Source organism: Clupea harengus, chromosome 18 (genome assembly GCF_900700415.2).
Source record: "Clupea harengus chromosome 18, Ch_v2.0.2, whole genome shotgun sequence".
Lineage (NCBI taxonomy): Eukaryota > Metazoa > Chordata > Actinopteri > Clupeiformes > Clupeidae > Clupea > Clupea harengus.
In genome coordinates, this window is record NC_045169.1 from 19,993,080 (window position 1) to 20,008,079 (window position 15,000).

The 15,000-nt window shown below is 44.2% G+C and overlaps 1 protein-coding gene across 4 annotated transcripts in view; it reads right to left on the reverse strand.

The window, feature by feature from the left end:
- Nucleotides 1-15,000, reverse strand: part of LOC105903072 (phospholipid-transporting ATPase ABCA1-like) — a 221,849-nt gene that overhangs the window by 164,635 nt on the left and 42,214 nt on the right. For all 4 annotated transcript variants that reach the window (XM_031585405.2, XM_031585404.2, XM_031585401.2 and 1 more), the window contains exons 11-12: nt 11,226-11,342; nt 2,828-3,025 (exon numbers count right to left, since the gene is read on the reverse strand). In XM_031585405.2, coding sequence (XP_031441265.1) covers nt 2,828-3,025; nt 11,226-11,342 — 315 coding nt within the window. The remainder of the gene's footprint in view (nt 1-2,827; nt 3,026-11,225; nt 11,343-15,000) is intronic.

Sequence of the window (15,000 nt, forward strand, 5' to 3'; positions counted from 1 at the left end):
TCTGTACGTCTGTGTGGAACAGCTTACAAAGTCCTGCAGATGTATCGTGTGGATTGGGTGCAGATGTAGCGTGTGGATTGGGTGCATTTGGCTGTCTGGGTCTCGGCTGGATTGGAGTTTGGAGCACTAAAAAGTAATCATCACTTAGACTTAAAGAGCCTTGTTTCCTGGGGTGGGCATTTTGGGTACCATTAAAAAGAGCTTTGTCTATGACATTGACAAGTCAAGGCAAAATGATTTATAGCCCTGGTATCAAAATACACACTCGCACCCACACACACACACACACACACACACACACACACACACACACACACAAAGACAAAAGATGTTTGAAAATATGAGATGAGGTTAGTACTACCATTTAAACAGTGCGGTGTCACATGTGGTGAAAGTCCGCATCAATTTCCTTTGTTTCTGGCAGCTACCGCCTGCTTTAGTCTCGACTGTGTTCTGAGACTCCTTAATGAGATCAGATGATGACAGGCCCATTTCATCACCGGGAATAATTTACATCGAAATAACTGCTGTGTATTGGTCTTCATGCCACCAGTTAAAATATGAGCCCAAAAGAACTGTTGAAGCAACGCGCAAAGGAATTAATTAAAATGCCTTGCTGTGCAAACATCACCATTTCAAACACACACACACGCACTCACACACACACATTCACGCACACACACACACACACACACACACAAACAACAGCTCATTACCCTGATACACTCCTAATCACCATAGGCCAAATAGTGCTTTCTGACAGGTAAATGTGTCAAAGCAACTGTTTTATTGAAAGGCTTCCCCTCTGAGAAAACATTGTTCAGAGCAAACCCACAGAGGCCTTGGGAAACAAACTGCATTGCTTATTCATATTCCAGTCTTGCATTGTTCTTAAAGAAAGAGTGATGTGAAGTGACTACGCTGATCCTCGATGAATATGCTGATTTAAAGTGACTGACTCATAACACAACCCTCATCCCAGCCCTCACTCTCACGTCATCTCTGAGGCTTATTGAAATCACCAGCTATTTCTCATTCGAAAAAAAAGCCTGAACAGGAAGTGCATTTGCTCCATGCCACTGTCAAGGAAATCCAGACATGTTTCAGATAAGCGAGTGGCAACTAGCCGCCGCGAGCTCGTCTGAGTGAAACTCAGGAGGAGGCCGGAGAGAGGTGAAGAGACTGGTAGAGAATGAGGGGCGGAAAAAAGAGGGGAAAAGGCTACTTTAGTTCACCACATGAGTTCACTCTGTCTATGGCCATAGTAGTTTTAGTAGTTCAGACTGTCTGTGGCCATCCACTGAACTTTTTTGATGTGGATCCTGCAGCATGGACTACTTGGTGGGAGCCGGTGGATATATTCGAAAGGTAGATGCAGCGTCCAGAAGGAGAATTTTGGAGTGTTTCTGTTGGGAATTGGTGCCCATTAATTCTGTAGAGCATTTATGAGGTCAGGCACTGATGTTGGATAAATGCTCTACAGAATGAATGGGCACCAATTCCCACAGAAACACTTGTGGAAAGCCTTCCAAGAAGAGTGGAAGCTGTTATACTGTAGCTGCAAAAGTGGGACCAACTCCATATTAAAGTGTATGTATTTGAATACAATGTCATAACAGTCCCTATTGGTGTAATGGTAAGGCGTTCGAAAAACCTTTGTCCATATAGTGTATACATATATATGTGTGTGTGTTAATATTTAAATGTATGACAGGGAGAATGGAACATATCTTCATACATATATGCATTCATAAATATGTACTGGAAAAACCCAAGAAGAAACTTCTGGGTACAGACCAAGCTAAAGAAGACATATAAAGGAGCAAATTCAATCTAGCACTTCACTTTAAGAGCAGGACAGGGACATTAGCCTAAAACATCCTGGCTCATAGGAAACTGGTGTGTATGTGTGTTTGTGTGTGTGTGTGTATGTGTGTGTGTGTGTGTGTGTGTGTGTGTGTGTGTGTGTGTGTGTGTGTGTGTGTGTGTGTGTGTGTGTGTGTGTGTGTGTGTGTGTGTGTGTGTGTATGTGTGTGTGACTCACTGGATCTACCCCTATATCTTTGATACATACATAGAAAAAGCATTTATTAATCTTTCCCTATAACACCTCTTGGAAAGCTGCGGCTGGTGAAATGCAGAATTGATTACCACTAGACCCCCTGGAGGTCTCTTGATCTAGAATACCACATTAAGAGCAGAGAGCTGCTAAGGCCTGAAAATAAAACACTTTAGCACCGGGAAAATCAATATTAATAGCCATCGCTGGCCCAAGCAAAACACTTTGACCACTGGAGCATTGTCTCAATTAGAGACGTTGAAAGCAATCTCACTTCTGCCTTCATTATAAACATCTTTATTTTTTTCTGAAGAGGCAAAAACAAAAGCTGCTCAGGATTACAAATGAATGGACAACTGACATTAAAAAAAAGAGAGAGAAAGACTTGAGAAAGGTAACAAAAACACACAGAAGGAAGACAGACGGATAAAGAAAGAGAAACAGACTTCATGGCATAATAATACAATTAGATAGAACATCTCTAAAATTCTATCTAAATGGCAATAGTAAGTAACAATTTGTTTGGTTGCATAGCATAGTAACTTTTGGAATGCCTTTTCCAATGGAGGGAGGGAGAGAGGGTAAGAGAGAGAGAGAGAGAGAAAAGCCTTTGGAATGCCTTTTTGATCCTCCAATGGAGGGAGGGAGGGAGAGAGTGTGAGGGATAGAGTGTGTGAGAGAGAGAGAGAGAGACAGAGAGAGAAAAAGAGAGAGAGAGAGAGAGAGAGAGGGAGAGAGAGGGAGAGAGAGAGAGACAGAATCGCTCACCCCAATGAATTTGGTCAGCTGCTCCAGAATCTGGCTGGTGGTATTGAACGCGTTGCGCCAGTCGTAGTTGGGCATCCCCGCCGGGCGGTCCTCCGGGGGCCCGTTGTACAGGAAGTTGGCAATGAGTGCAGCGGTTAGTCCGGTCCCTTTGAGCCGCTGGTCTAGGACTGCCGCAAAAAAGGGATTCCTCAGCAAGTCCTTATTGTATATCAGAGAAGAGAGAGAGAAAGAAAAAAATAAAGAGAGAGGGAAAGAGAGAGAGAGCGAGATAGAGAGTTAATTTTAATAGAAAATGTATTATATATATAATACATAATAGTACATGGGGCTATTAGTTATTAACACTTGGGACACAGAGGCCTGTTTTTGTATCACCTTACTAAAAACACTGACGCAAAAGTGGCATATATGATTATATTCTAGAAGACTTCAGAAATAATAACATGAGAGTAAAAAGAATGTAGTAAAAATATCTTTTTATTTAAATCAAATGTAGAAAATATAAAGAACAGTATGGAATCACAATCCGGTGGAAATATGTTTGTATCCTCCTAAATGTTTTTCAAAGTCTCCTTCAGTCACAAGGAATTTTAATTTTTATTGGCAACTGAATGGTCACCGTTCATCATCTGTCATCATCATCTGCTTTCCCTTCTGAATTTCTTGACTGAAACCTTTACCTCCACATCTCATATTTTCACCTACCCCCTCTCCCTTCTTCTCCCTCTACTCTCCTCCCTTCTCCTCTTGCTCCACCTCCCTCTCCTTTCATCTCTGAACTTCTCCCTGTTGCTCCTCTCCTGTTCCTAGCCCCCTCTCTGTCAATTTCCTTTTCTCTACCCTCCTACCTTATTCTCTTCTCCACTCTCCTTCCTACTGCTCCTCCTCCCTCTCCTCCCTGCTCCTCCATCATCAGTCCAAACATTCCTCTCCTCCTCTCCTGTTATCTCCCCATTCAGATCACTCTGCTCCTTCTCCTCTGCTCTCCTCTCCACACCTCCACAGTGTCCTCTTCTCCTGCCCTTTTCTCTCGTATTACATTTACATTTAGTCATTTAGCAGACACTTTTATCCAAAGCGACTTAGAAGGATGTATACACATTTTACATTTACACTGATGGCACACTGCACATCAGGAGCAATTAGGGGTTCAATGTCTTGCTCAAGGACGCTTCGACAGGGAATCGAACTAGCAACCTTCTGATTACTAAAAGACTTCTCTACCTCCTGTACCACTGTCGCCCCTCGTATCTTCTCCTTCTTTCATCTTCTCCTCCTCCTCTGCTCTCCCCACCCACACCACCATCACTCCATCACCTCCTCTCCAATCATCTTTCTCTTCCCCTCTCCTTAGTTTCATTGTCCTCTTCTTGTCTTCTCATCTCGCCTCCTCCTCTCTCTGATCCTCTGTCCTCCCCTCTCTTCATTCTTTTATTGACCTCTCATTTAGCCTTCTTTCCTCCGCTGCTATCCTCTCCTCTTCGCTATACATCCCTCCTTTTCCTTCCCATCATCCCTTTCAATCCTCATGTCTCATCTTCTGTATTCTCCTCTCCTCTCCTCTCCCCTCCCCTCCTTTCCTTTCCCCTCCCCTCCTCTTCTCTTCTCTCCTCTCCTCTCCCCTCCCCCCCTCCTTTCCTCTCTCCTCACCTCCTCTCCTCTCCTCTCCTCTCCTTTTCTCTCCCTAGCCTCCTCTCCTTTTCTCTCCTCTCCTTGTATAGGCTGGTGATGTGTCTGTGCTTCTCCATGCACAATCAATTAGAGGCATTAAGCTAGATGGCACTGTTGTTCTTCAGCCTTGTGGGGAGGCAGCACCCCACAGCTACAGACAAGCACATATGCACAGGAGACAAACAGGAGTGTGCAGAGACACACACACACACACACACACACACACACACACACACACACACACACACACACACACACACACACACACACACACACACACACACACAGACACAGACACACACACACACACACACACACACACACACACACACACACACACACACACACACACACACACACACACATTAATGAGCACAACACTCTCATACATATGCACTAAGGTGTGCAAACACACACGCACACACTTGTACACAAACACACACACACACACACACACACACACAAACATACACGCACACACTTGTACACAAACATATGTTGTCTGCCACACAAATACGCAGGCACAGGAGTGAGTGGCACGCGCACACACATACACCAAAAATATACACACAGACTACACAAGCTAGCAAGCTCTCTCTCTCTCTCTCTCTCTCTCTCAAACATAGCCCGCCCCTACCTCATGCAAACACTCTCTTGAATTTCAATGACAAGCCTCCTTTTTATGACTTTAGCCCCTACACAGTAATGATGAAATGAAGAGCATAGATCTCTCTCTCTCTCTCTCTCTCTCTCTCTCTCTCTCTCTCTCTCTCTCGTGGAGTACATCCCTCTTTCATTTGTCCTGTCCTCTGTGTTTTTGCGGTTACTCTCTCTCTCTATCTTTAACCCTTCTTACACACACATACACTAATTCACTCATACACGTGCATCAACTCTCTCTCTCTCACACACACACACACACACACACACACACACACACACACACACACACCTCCTTCTTTTTATCCCTTCCTCTCTCACTCTCCCTCTCTCTCTCTCCACCTGGCACAGTGTAAGTTAATATAGATATATGCTAATCTAAATGCAAATGCCCTTTCTCACTGCAGCCAACCCAGCTCCTGTATGCATACGGACACATGTAACAACCTCAACACACACACACACACACACACACACACACACACACACACACACACACACACACACACACACACACACACACACACACACACACACACACACACACACACACACACACACACACACACACACACAAACTGACTTCAATCACTGTTACATAACCCTGCAGCTTATAGAGCCTGTGGGTCTACTCTGTTGGATAAACAATCCTGGTGAATGAATGAATGGATGGATGGATGGATGGATGGACAAGGCTTCTGTGAATGACTGAGTAAATGTATTAGTTAGTTTAATGAATTAGTCAATCAATGAATCAATTCATCAATCAATGACTCAATCATCCACAAATTTGAGTGCGTTTAGGTTTCAATAGTTTATAAGACCAGAGAAGCAAATCTGACTTTCCCAACATATGGGGAATCCATTAACATTTGATAAGACATGTATTGATCCATTAAAGATGCTGTCCGCGACTCCACTAAACACACTTGTCAAATTCAGTGAATGGCTCCCCACGGTCCTCCAGCTGTCTGTTCTGTGTGTGCACCAAAGAGCACTCTGTAAATGGGAAACAAACAAACTAAGCTCGGAACGAGCCACACACCCTTCCGGCCAATCAAACAGAAGTCAGGTGACTCTCAGGCTCAAAGATATTTCCACAATCTCTCTGCCCCGTGGTTTGTGTGACACACTTCCTGCCATCTCTGTGACATTTAAAGAAATCAGAAGATGGTACAAATAGCGGCATCTCCATGCCAATACGCCAGTCATGACTGGGCTCGCCATGAGGGCCGGTCACCATTGAAATAAACAAGTCAGTGGAAATGGTCTGTTTGTTTCAGGGCAGGTTCGGAGGCACCTAACGGGCGAGAGCTAATCCGCCCGCTTCTGTCTGCCCGCTCCTCCTGCACGCTGGCATTTGGCGTGGCGCGCTGCGCCGCTTAACCCATGGCCCGGGTGTGTGTGTGTGTGTGTGTGTGTGTGTGTGTCTGTGTGTGTGTGTGTGTGTGTGTGTGTGTGTGTGTGTGAGTGTGTGCGCGCTGCACCGCTTAACCCATGGCCCGGGTGCCACATGGCATTATCTGACTTGAGACGGCCCTGAGGGGAAATGAACACGTGTTTTCTGAAGCTGTGTGTGTGTGTGTGTGTGTGTGTGTGTGTGTGTGTGTGTGTGTGTGTGTGTGTGTGTGTGTGTGTGTGTGTGTGTGTGTGTGTGTGTGTGTGTGTGTGTGTCTGTGTGTGTGTCTGTGTGTGTACATGTATTTATATGTATGTATCTGTGTCTGCATGTGGGTGCATGTTTGTGTGTGTCTCTCTGTGTGTGTGTGTGTGTGTATTCATTTCTGTTGACTGAAGCCGGGCATGAAGATGAAATGTATTTTATCATTGTGTATTTTCTTTTTTCTGGGACATAGAGGCCTTTGTCCCCAAATTTGACATGTGGGAACTCTGCAGACAGGCACAGTCTCTCTTGCGTCATTATAAAGATTTGGCTACATGTGATATGACTATTTATTTAAAGTCCAGGATGTTGAGTCTAATAACACTTTTAATTTCAATCATGTTTTCATGATGGATACACTGCATGTGTTGGATGATAATGTGTGCTAGCTACCATTTTGAGGTCAATGCAGAAGCTAAATCAGGTTTTTAAATGACACACACACACACACACATTCACACACACACACACACACACACACACACACACACACACACACACACACACACACACACACACACACACACACACACACGTAATAGTCCCAAACCACTATTTACATATACTCTTCAAGTGAAGCAGAAATATTGAAGTAAGACTTTGCTTTACTCCCATGCTTGAGGAGCTGACAGTGCCTATCATTAGGAGAGACAGAAAGGCAAACACATTGAGGTGACAGCAGCTCATCCTGACGAATGAAAGTGTGTGCAGTGCACCCACCACCAGGGAAATATCAGACATGAATGTGCCAGGGCAGCTTCTGTCTGTGTGTGTGTGTGTGTGTGTGTGTGTGTGTGTGTGTGTGTGTGAGAATTTGTGTGAGATTCAGTGAGTGTGAGTGTGCGTATGTGAATGTGCGTGTGTGAGCATGTGTGTGTGTGAGTGAGAGAGAAGAGAGAGTAAGAGACAAAGTGAGAGAGAGAAGAGCTGTTGTATTAAACAACGTCTGTTGAACTAGAAGAACTGCTTCCTATCAAGCTGCCTTAAAATAATGAACCCATCTGTTAGTATATGTGGTGGGGGAAATAAGGGAGAGAGGAGAGGTAATCTGCCTTTAAGCCTTAAGAGACTAAGGATAGTGCACCTTCCATATGAGGCCCCCTCTAAAGCTGGAGAGGCGGAAAGAGACAGAGAGAGAAAGAGAGAGAGAGAGAGAGAAAAATATATATCAAGAGAGAAAGTGAGAGACAGAGGGAGAGCAAAAAGGCTCAAACAATGAGGGGGGGAGAGAGGGAGATGGAGAGAGGGAGGGAGAGAGAGGGAGATGGAGAGAGGGAGATGGAGAGAGGGAGAGCGGATGAAGACAAAGGAAAATTGCTCTGCACATTTGTGTAAAGGTTAGGGCTGGGATAATGAATACTGGGGCTATGCAGAGCTCTCACACTCTCCCCTGTCTGACCATAAGCTCATTAGATGCGACACCAGAGTAATAGCACTGAGGGAGAGGGGGGGAGAAGGGGGAGAGAGGGGGAGAGAGAGAGGGGAGAGAGAGAGAAGGGGGAGAGAGAGAGGAGAGAGAGGAGAGACTCTGGCAAAACTGGCTCTGTTATCCCAGACCCTTCCATTTTATTTCTTTGTTTGTTTTATTTCCACACCGCCATCTTAGCCTGGCCAATTTTTTTTTTCTTCTAAATAACAATATGGTCTTCCCTTGCAACTGAATATTTAGGACCAACAGTACACCTATTCCAGGAAAGGTTGTCCCAAAGTCTCACACACCATTATTTCACAAGCCCAAACCACCCCAGCAGCTTTGAACATTCACCACAAATGCCAGCCGCTCGTCCAGTAGACAGATGTTGTACAGCTACAGTCCCTTCCTGAAGAGGGATAGCAGAGCCTAATATTTGCCTCTGTGGTGGGGCTGATCTGAGGAAGATGTGGCAGGATGTCATCCATACTCTGTGGATCTTCGCCCTCCCTCAGCAGCATACAAATCTGTATAAATGTGTGCTGCCAACCTCCGCACCTCAGAAGGGTCAGACGTTTCTATCACCATCAGGAGTTTGAAGACTGGGCATTTGTTTATTCTGCCCAGCCCTCTTCTCAAAACTAAACAAGAATGATGTGAAGTGATGAAACTGCTTCTGATTAAAGCCCTTTTAGGTCTTTCCTGTAAACACGAACTCAGTTCATGCTGCTTCAAATGTATAGCATCCTTTAATGAGGCCTCATTATTTACCAAAAGCTGCTGATATAAATGAAGTATTTCCATCTCCAAACGCTTTAGATCATTCTTAAATCCCTACATTTGAAAAGGTATACTAGTGGCAGAAAACTCTTAATTTATACTTTCCCAATTTCTCACCACTGCAACCTACTCTCATATACATGAGATGAGGAAGAGAAATTGAGGGGGGGGGGGGGTTGAGGGGGAGAAGAAGAAAGAGGAGAGATGGAGACGGAGAACCACACTTAGAAAGAGACTTTGAGTTTTAAAAACCCTTTATTTAAAACACCATTTGAAAACGACCAAAAAAAAAGAGATGGAGAGAGCTACAGCGAGATAGCGAGAGTGAGAAAGTGGGTGGGGGGGGGGGGGGGGGGTGAGAGAGAGGGAGAGAAGAAATAGAACAGAGAAAGCAAAAAAGAAAGGCGAAAGATGGAGACAAAGGAAACACAATTGAGAGAGGGGAAAAGGAAGGGGGCAAGACAGGGAAAAGGGCACTGAAAAACGGAGGGAGAGAGAGAGTGATAGAGAGTGATGGAGAGGGAGTGATAGAGAGAGATGGAGAGAAAGAGAGAGATAGAAAGAGGGGGGTAGACACAGTGATAGATGGAGTAGAACCAAAAGACTGGCAAAAAGAGAGGTGGATAGAGAGGGATGAGAGAGATAGAGAGAGAGGGGAGAAACGGCACTGAGAGAGGGAGCACTTTGTGAGTGGGAGAGAGAGAGAGAGAGAGAGAGAGGGAGAGACTTCCGGCTCTACTGGGAGAGAGGGAGGACTGATATAGACTGAAAGCAAGATGTGTAGCAGCCTGCCATGAGCTCCACAGCTCTGTGAACCCCCTGTCCCACATGGCTAATACTTAATGTTTACTAATTAATAATTAACTTGTTATATGTTTATATCCTATGTTACTTCCCTACCTTCTATAGCCGCTTGTGTTCCGCATGCTCTTTGTACTGTTGTTTTATTTATTTATGTTCATTTCAATTGTATAGTTTGTGTAAATATGCTTTGGCAATGTTGTATTGTATGCAGTCATGCCAATAAAGCCACTTGAATTGAATTTAATTGAGAGAGAGAGAGAGAGAGAGAGAGAGCGAGAGAGAGAGAGAGAGAGTGAGGGAGAGAGAGTGAGGGAGAGAGAGAGAAAGAGAGAGAGTGAGGGAGGGAAAGAGAGAGAGAGAGTGATCGAGAGAGAGAGAGAGAGTGAGCAAGAGGGAGAGAAAGAGAGAGAGAGTGAGAGAGAGAGTGATGGAGAGAGTGAGGGTATAGGGGGAGGTTGAGGAAGGTGACATGCAGGACAGGTAAAAGCTAATTCCATTCCTCGCTAATCCTCCTACTGCTAGCCGAGGTGAAAATGATCCTACATTTATTCACAAAGAGAGGGGTGGCATCTGCACACTGACGTCTTATTCTCTCTGGGTCTGCGTGTGTGTGTGTATGTGTGTGTGGGGGGGGGGTCTGTGTGTGTGTGTGTGTGTGTGTGTGTGTGTGTGTGTGTGTGTGTGTGTGTGTGTGTTTGTGTGGGTCTGTGTGTGTGTGTGTGTGTGTGTGTGTGTGTGTGTGTGGGTCTGTGTGTGTGTGTGTGTGTGTGTGTGTGTGTGTGTGTGGGTCTGTGTGTTTGAGTGTGTGTGTGTGTGTGTGTGTGTGTGTGTGTGTGTGTGTGTGTGTGTGTGTGTGTATGTCTGTATGAACAAGATGGTGTGTGAACGAGTGTGATAGAGAGTCACACGGAGTGAGAGTGTGTGTGTGTGTGAGAGAGTGAAGCTCATAGCAGCCAGTCTGAGAAAAGGACATTAGCAGGTGGATGATCCTGTCCATGTGATTATTCCTGACTGCGGTGTGTGATTGAATTGAGGTATGAAATTGCATAATAAGCATGTGAGACTTCTAGGCTTGCCATGATAAGTGTAACAGCATTGTAATTCATGAATATAAAATGTGGTTATCATTACTGTTATTGCTGACATTATATCTAACAGAGATGGATCAACTAAGGCTCTTTAATTAATTTGTGTCAGCAATTAATGTTGCTGGAGGTGAATACTGTGATATATCAATGTCATCATCATCATCATCATCAGTATCTTTATCATCATCATCATTATCTTCATCATAAACAGCAACAATAACAACAACTACAACAACTCTCATCATCAACAACAACAACCACATAAATTATAATAATCATCATACACAACCACCTCCATCATGATCTTCACCACCACCTTACCCTGACTGTGTTGACTTGGCTGCCATTTTGAAAGAAGTCCCAGATTTCTGGCTCATTTTGCTCCCACGCTTCTCCGAGCCCTTTCAGCCTGGCCAGGGCATCGAAAGTGCTGTTCGCCTGCAACAGAGAGCACAGCATGCCCATAGTGACTTTGAAGGTCACCTTCATATTTCACATTCACTTCAATAGCAATTAAAAAAAGAAGGGAAAAAAACAAAACAAAAAACAAATAAATAAACAAACAAACGTGGCCTTAGGTCAGACAGATGTCTAGACTACCCATCTATTGTGTGCCGATCACCAAGCTATAATGGGATAAAGCACCAAGAATTTCACACGTGAGTTTGTTGTGAGTGAGAACACTCAGTAGCTGGTCAGACACATCAAGAAACCTTAGGGCTGTTTTCAGTTCATCGTCCAATTCGTGCAGTGAAGGCCCGTTGACTACCTAGACAGCAAACAATGGTTACAACCACAGAAGTAGAGTGACATGAACATAAGTGAAGCTCTTCCATGTACCTCAATGGCAATGGCTCTCTATAATTATTTGATCTCTACCTTCTGTGCCACACTACATCATCTAGGCTTGGACCTTTCTTTGCCTAGCAATCTTAAGTACGAATCTAGGACACGTGGTGTCACGTCTTCCATTCGTCAGTTTCATCCCCTGCCGGCTGTTCAATGTCTAGGTGATGCAATACACTGTGAATGGACATTCCTGTACTGTCCTTGAAAGATCATCAAAAGAGAATCTATGGATCCTCGTGGCCTCTTGTGGAAACGTTGAATCAAAGAGCCAATTCCACGAAAAGCATTGAGCATTACAAAAAGGGCTTGTCTCTGCAAAACACTTTGATGCGTGTTGATGACCTTGTGATAAGGAGCAAGCGGGGCCTGGATCTCCTTCTGTCTGTTTGAAGCAGTAAATAACCTGTTGGACCAGCGAAGAAACCAGCTAAAGGATTCAAAAGTAACAGATCTGCAGTCAGCCCTCGAACCCGCAGACCTTGATCATGGGACACTAACACTGACCACAAAGGCAAAAGCCACTTTCAGGGATACAATATCAAATATATCATTACAAGCTTGCTAACTGCAGGCTTCATTTGATGATGTAACAATGAAGAAAAAGGGATCACTTTAAACACAAGTCAAATTACAAGTTCCAAGTTCTAGATCTGCCTGGAAGAATTCTGCGATGACTAGAAAAATACTCTTAGTAGTGGTGATGTCCAACACATTTTTGATGAGGTAACAGGAAATTAATTTTACAATGTTCACCCTTAACCCACTGGCCTCCAAATAAAAAAATATATCTATCAATCCATATACTGTATAAATATATGAACAACCATAAGTACTACCAATGCCAGCCCTTTGTCATGTTTGAGTAATGAGCGTTAAGCTCTGCAAGTGTAGCGATAGGGAACATAGTTTACTCCGTGTACATATTTTAAAAGCCTTGAGAGCAGGTCTACTTCCAGCCGCCTGAAACTTGGTCGGTGGTTGTAATTGGGTTGGTTCATCCTCCGCAGAGAAATGATACGCCGGACCTAAATAGTTCCGCTGATGACTGGCGATCGTCTAGGGAAATAACAACAACGGTCTGCTGTCTTTTGGAGTCTCCAGCGAGCGAGATGTCACGTTTGTTAATGGCCTCTGAAACCCTCGACGGTAGGCTGGCGCGTGGTGCGTGGTGGCTGCATGTCGGTTGGTAGAAGGAGAAGAGGCGTTCTGGGCTGCCCCTAGAGGGTCACATGCAAAGTGCCGCTGTCAGCGCGAGACATTAAGATGTAAACACTCAGCGTGACGGCAAGATGAAGACATCCGCCTCACGCTGAGCGAAGGATGAACTCTACTGAACTAGATTCGTTTTCACCGTCAGGATGCCCTCCGAACGGTGTGTATGTGTGTGTGGTTGGGTGTATGTGAGTCTGTGCATGTATGTGCGGATAGGTGAGTGACTGTGTATGTGTGTGTGTGAGTGTGTGTGTGTGTGTGTGTGTGTGTGTGTGTGTGTGTGTGTGTGTGTGTGTGTGTGTGTGTGTGTGTGTGTGTGTACACGTGTGTATGCATGTGTGGAGCATGGATACAGACTGCATATTTGTGTTGTTTGTCAGGCCAATCATCAGAATATTTCAGTGGAAGACATGAAAAATACATTATTCCGTGGCTCCCTTCTGGGTTTCTCTCTGTCCTCCATCTCTCTTCCTCTCCCTCCTCCGTCTTTCTCTCCTTACTCACTCTCCTTCTTTTTCCCCTTCTCTCTCTCTCTCTCCGTCTGTTTATCTCTCTCTCCTCTCTCCCCCTCCGTCTGTATCTCTCTCTCCATCTGTAACTCTATCTCTCCGTCTGTTTCTCTCTCTCTCCTCTCTCTCTCCCTCTCCATTCACATGTTTTTGTTTTGTTGAGGGAAGGTTCATACTGTGTCACGCATCCCATTTCCTGCACTTATTATTTATATTTATTATTTATTTGCTCACAGTTTGGCTCCTAATATGCGGATCCCACTTTACATCTAGAAACTCCCGCAGAGGTAGAAACAGGAACTGGATGTATGCAGCCCTGATGTCAGTTTCGGTGTAATATCCTGGATCGAGGGTGAGCCTTGGACAAATCGGACCAGGAAGTAGTGCAGCTGTAGAATTGGAAATGCATGGATGGACATTCCTATTCCCAAAGTAGCTGATTGGGGTATTGACACATTGACAGTTTCACACATTTTATCCAATACTAACCATTTAATAACCTGTTCAATACATTTTAGGTCTAAGATAAGGGATAATGGATAGTCCACCAGTCATTCTTGAAAAGTAAATCCGTTCTAGACGAACTTCTATCATCCTGAAGGGATTTATTTTATTATATAGTTACTTGCCAAAACGATAAAAAAACATTTCTCCAAAAACTCTCTTTATCTAACGGTTTTGTTGCCGTTTCGTGGCTTCCACTGAGGGCAAAAAATGTTTCTTCCCACAAATAGAATACTAGAACAAATAGAGTTTCTGGTGTTGTGTAGCAACATATTGTGATGCATTTCTGTTCCGATAAGTGAATGGACTACTGATATGAAAGATGAGAATCAGAATCACAAAACCCATGGTCAATGGCAGCGGTCATTATTCATTATGAAGAAATATCGGACCTCGAACGTTGGGACAGCCCATTCAATTCAGTGGAACTTTCTGCAGCCTTCTGAGGAACCGTATATTAAGCACTGTTAGAATCCAGAGTAATAAGCGTCATCAAGGTCCCAAGTGTCCAGTCAACTCCTATGGGTGTGACTGTAAGATCAGTAAGATCTCTGCCAGATCAGTACCAACTGAGTCCAATCATCATCATTCTTTCCTCTGTCCTGTTAAAAAAATGTTGGACTGTTTATAACAGTATCAAAGTGCCTCTCCCACAGTTTTTCTGCGGTAACATAGGGGTTTATTCATTCTTTTCACTGCCTCAACCGTCACCTTTATCACTATCAATCACACACATACATAGTGTTCATTCTCAATACTGTCTCACAAATGTCATCCATTCATTTGTCTAGTATAGCAAAGCATTCTTGTCACAGTCTCCTTACCACTGTTTTCTGTTGTAGTATTTGGGAGTGTTCATTCACGTTACTGTCACACAAATGTCACCCATTACTTAGTTTGTCTACTATAACATAAGGGAGTGTTCATTCTTTGTACAGTCTCACCTGTCATCCTTACCAGCTGCAACATTGGGGATTTTTCATTTGCATTACTCCAACACTGATGTCATCCATTTCTCTGTG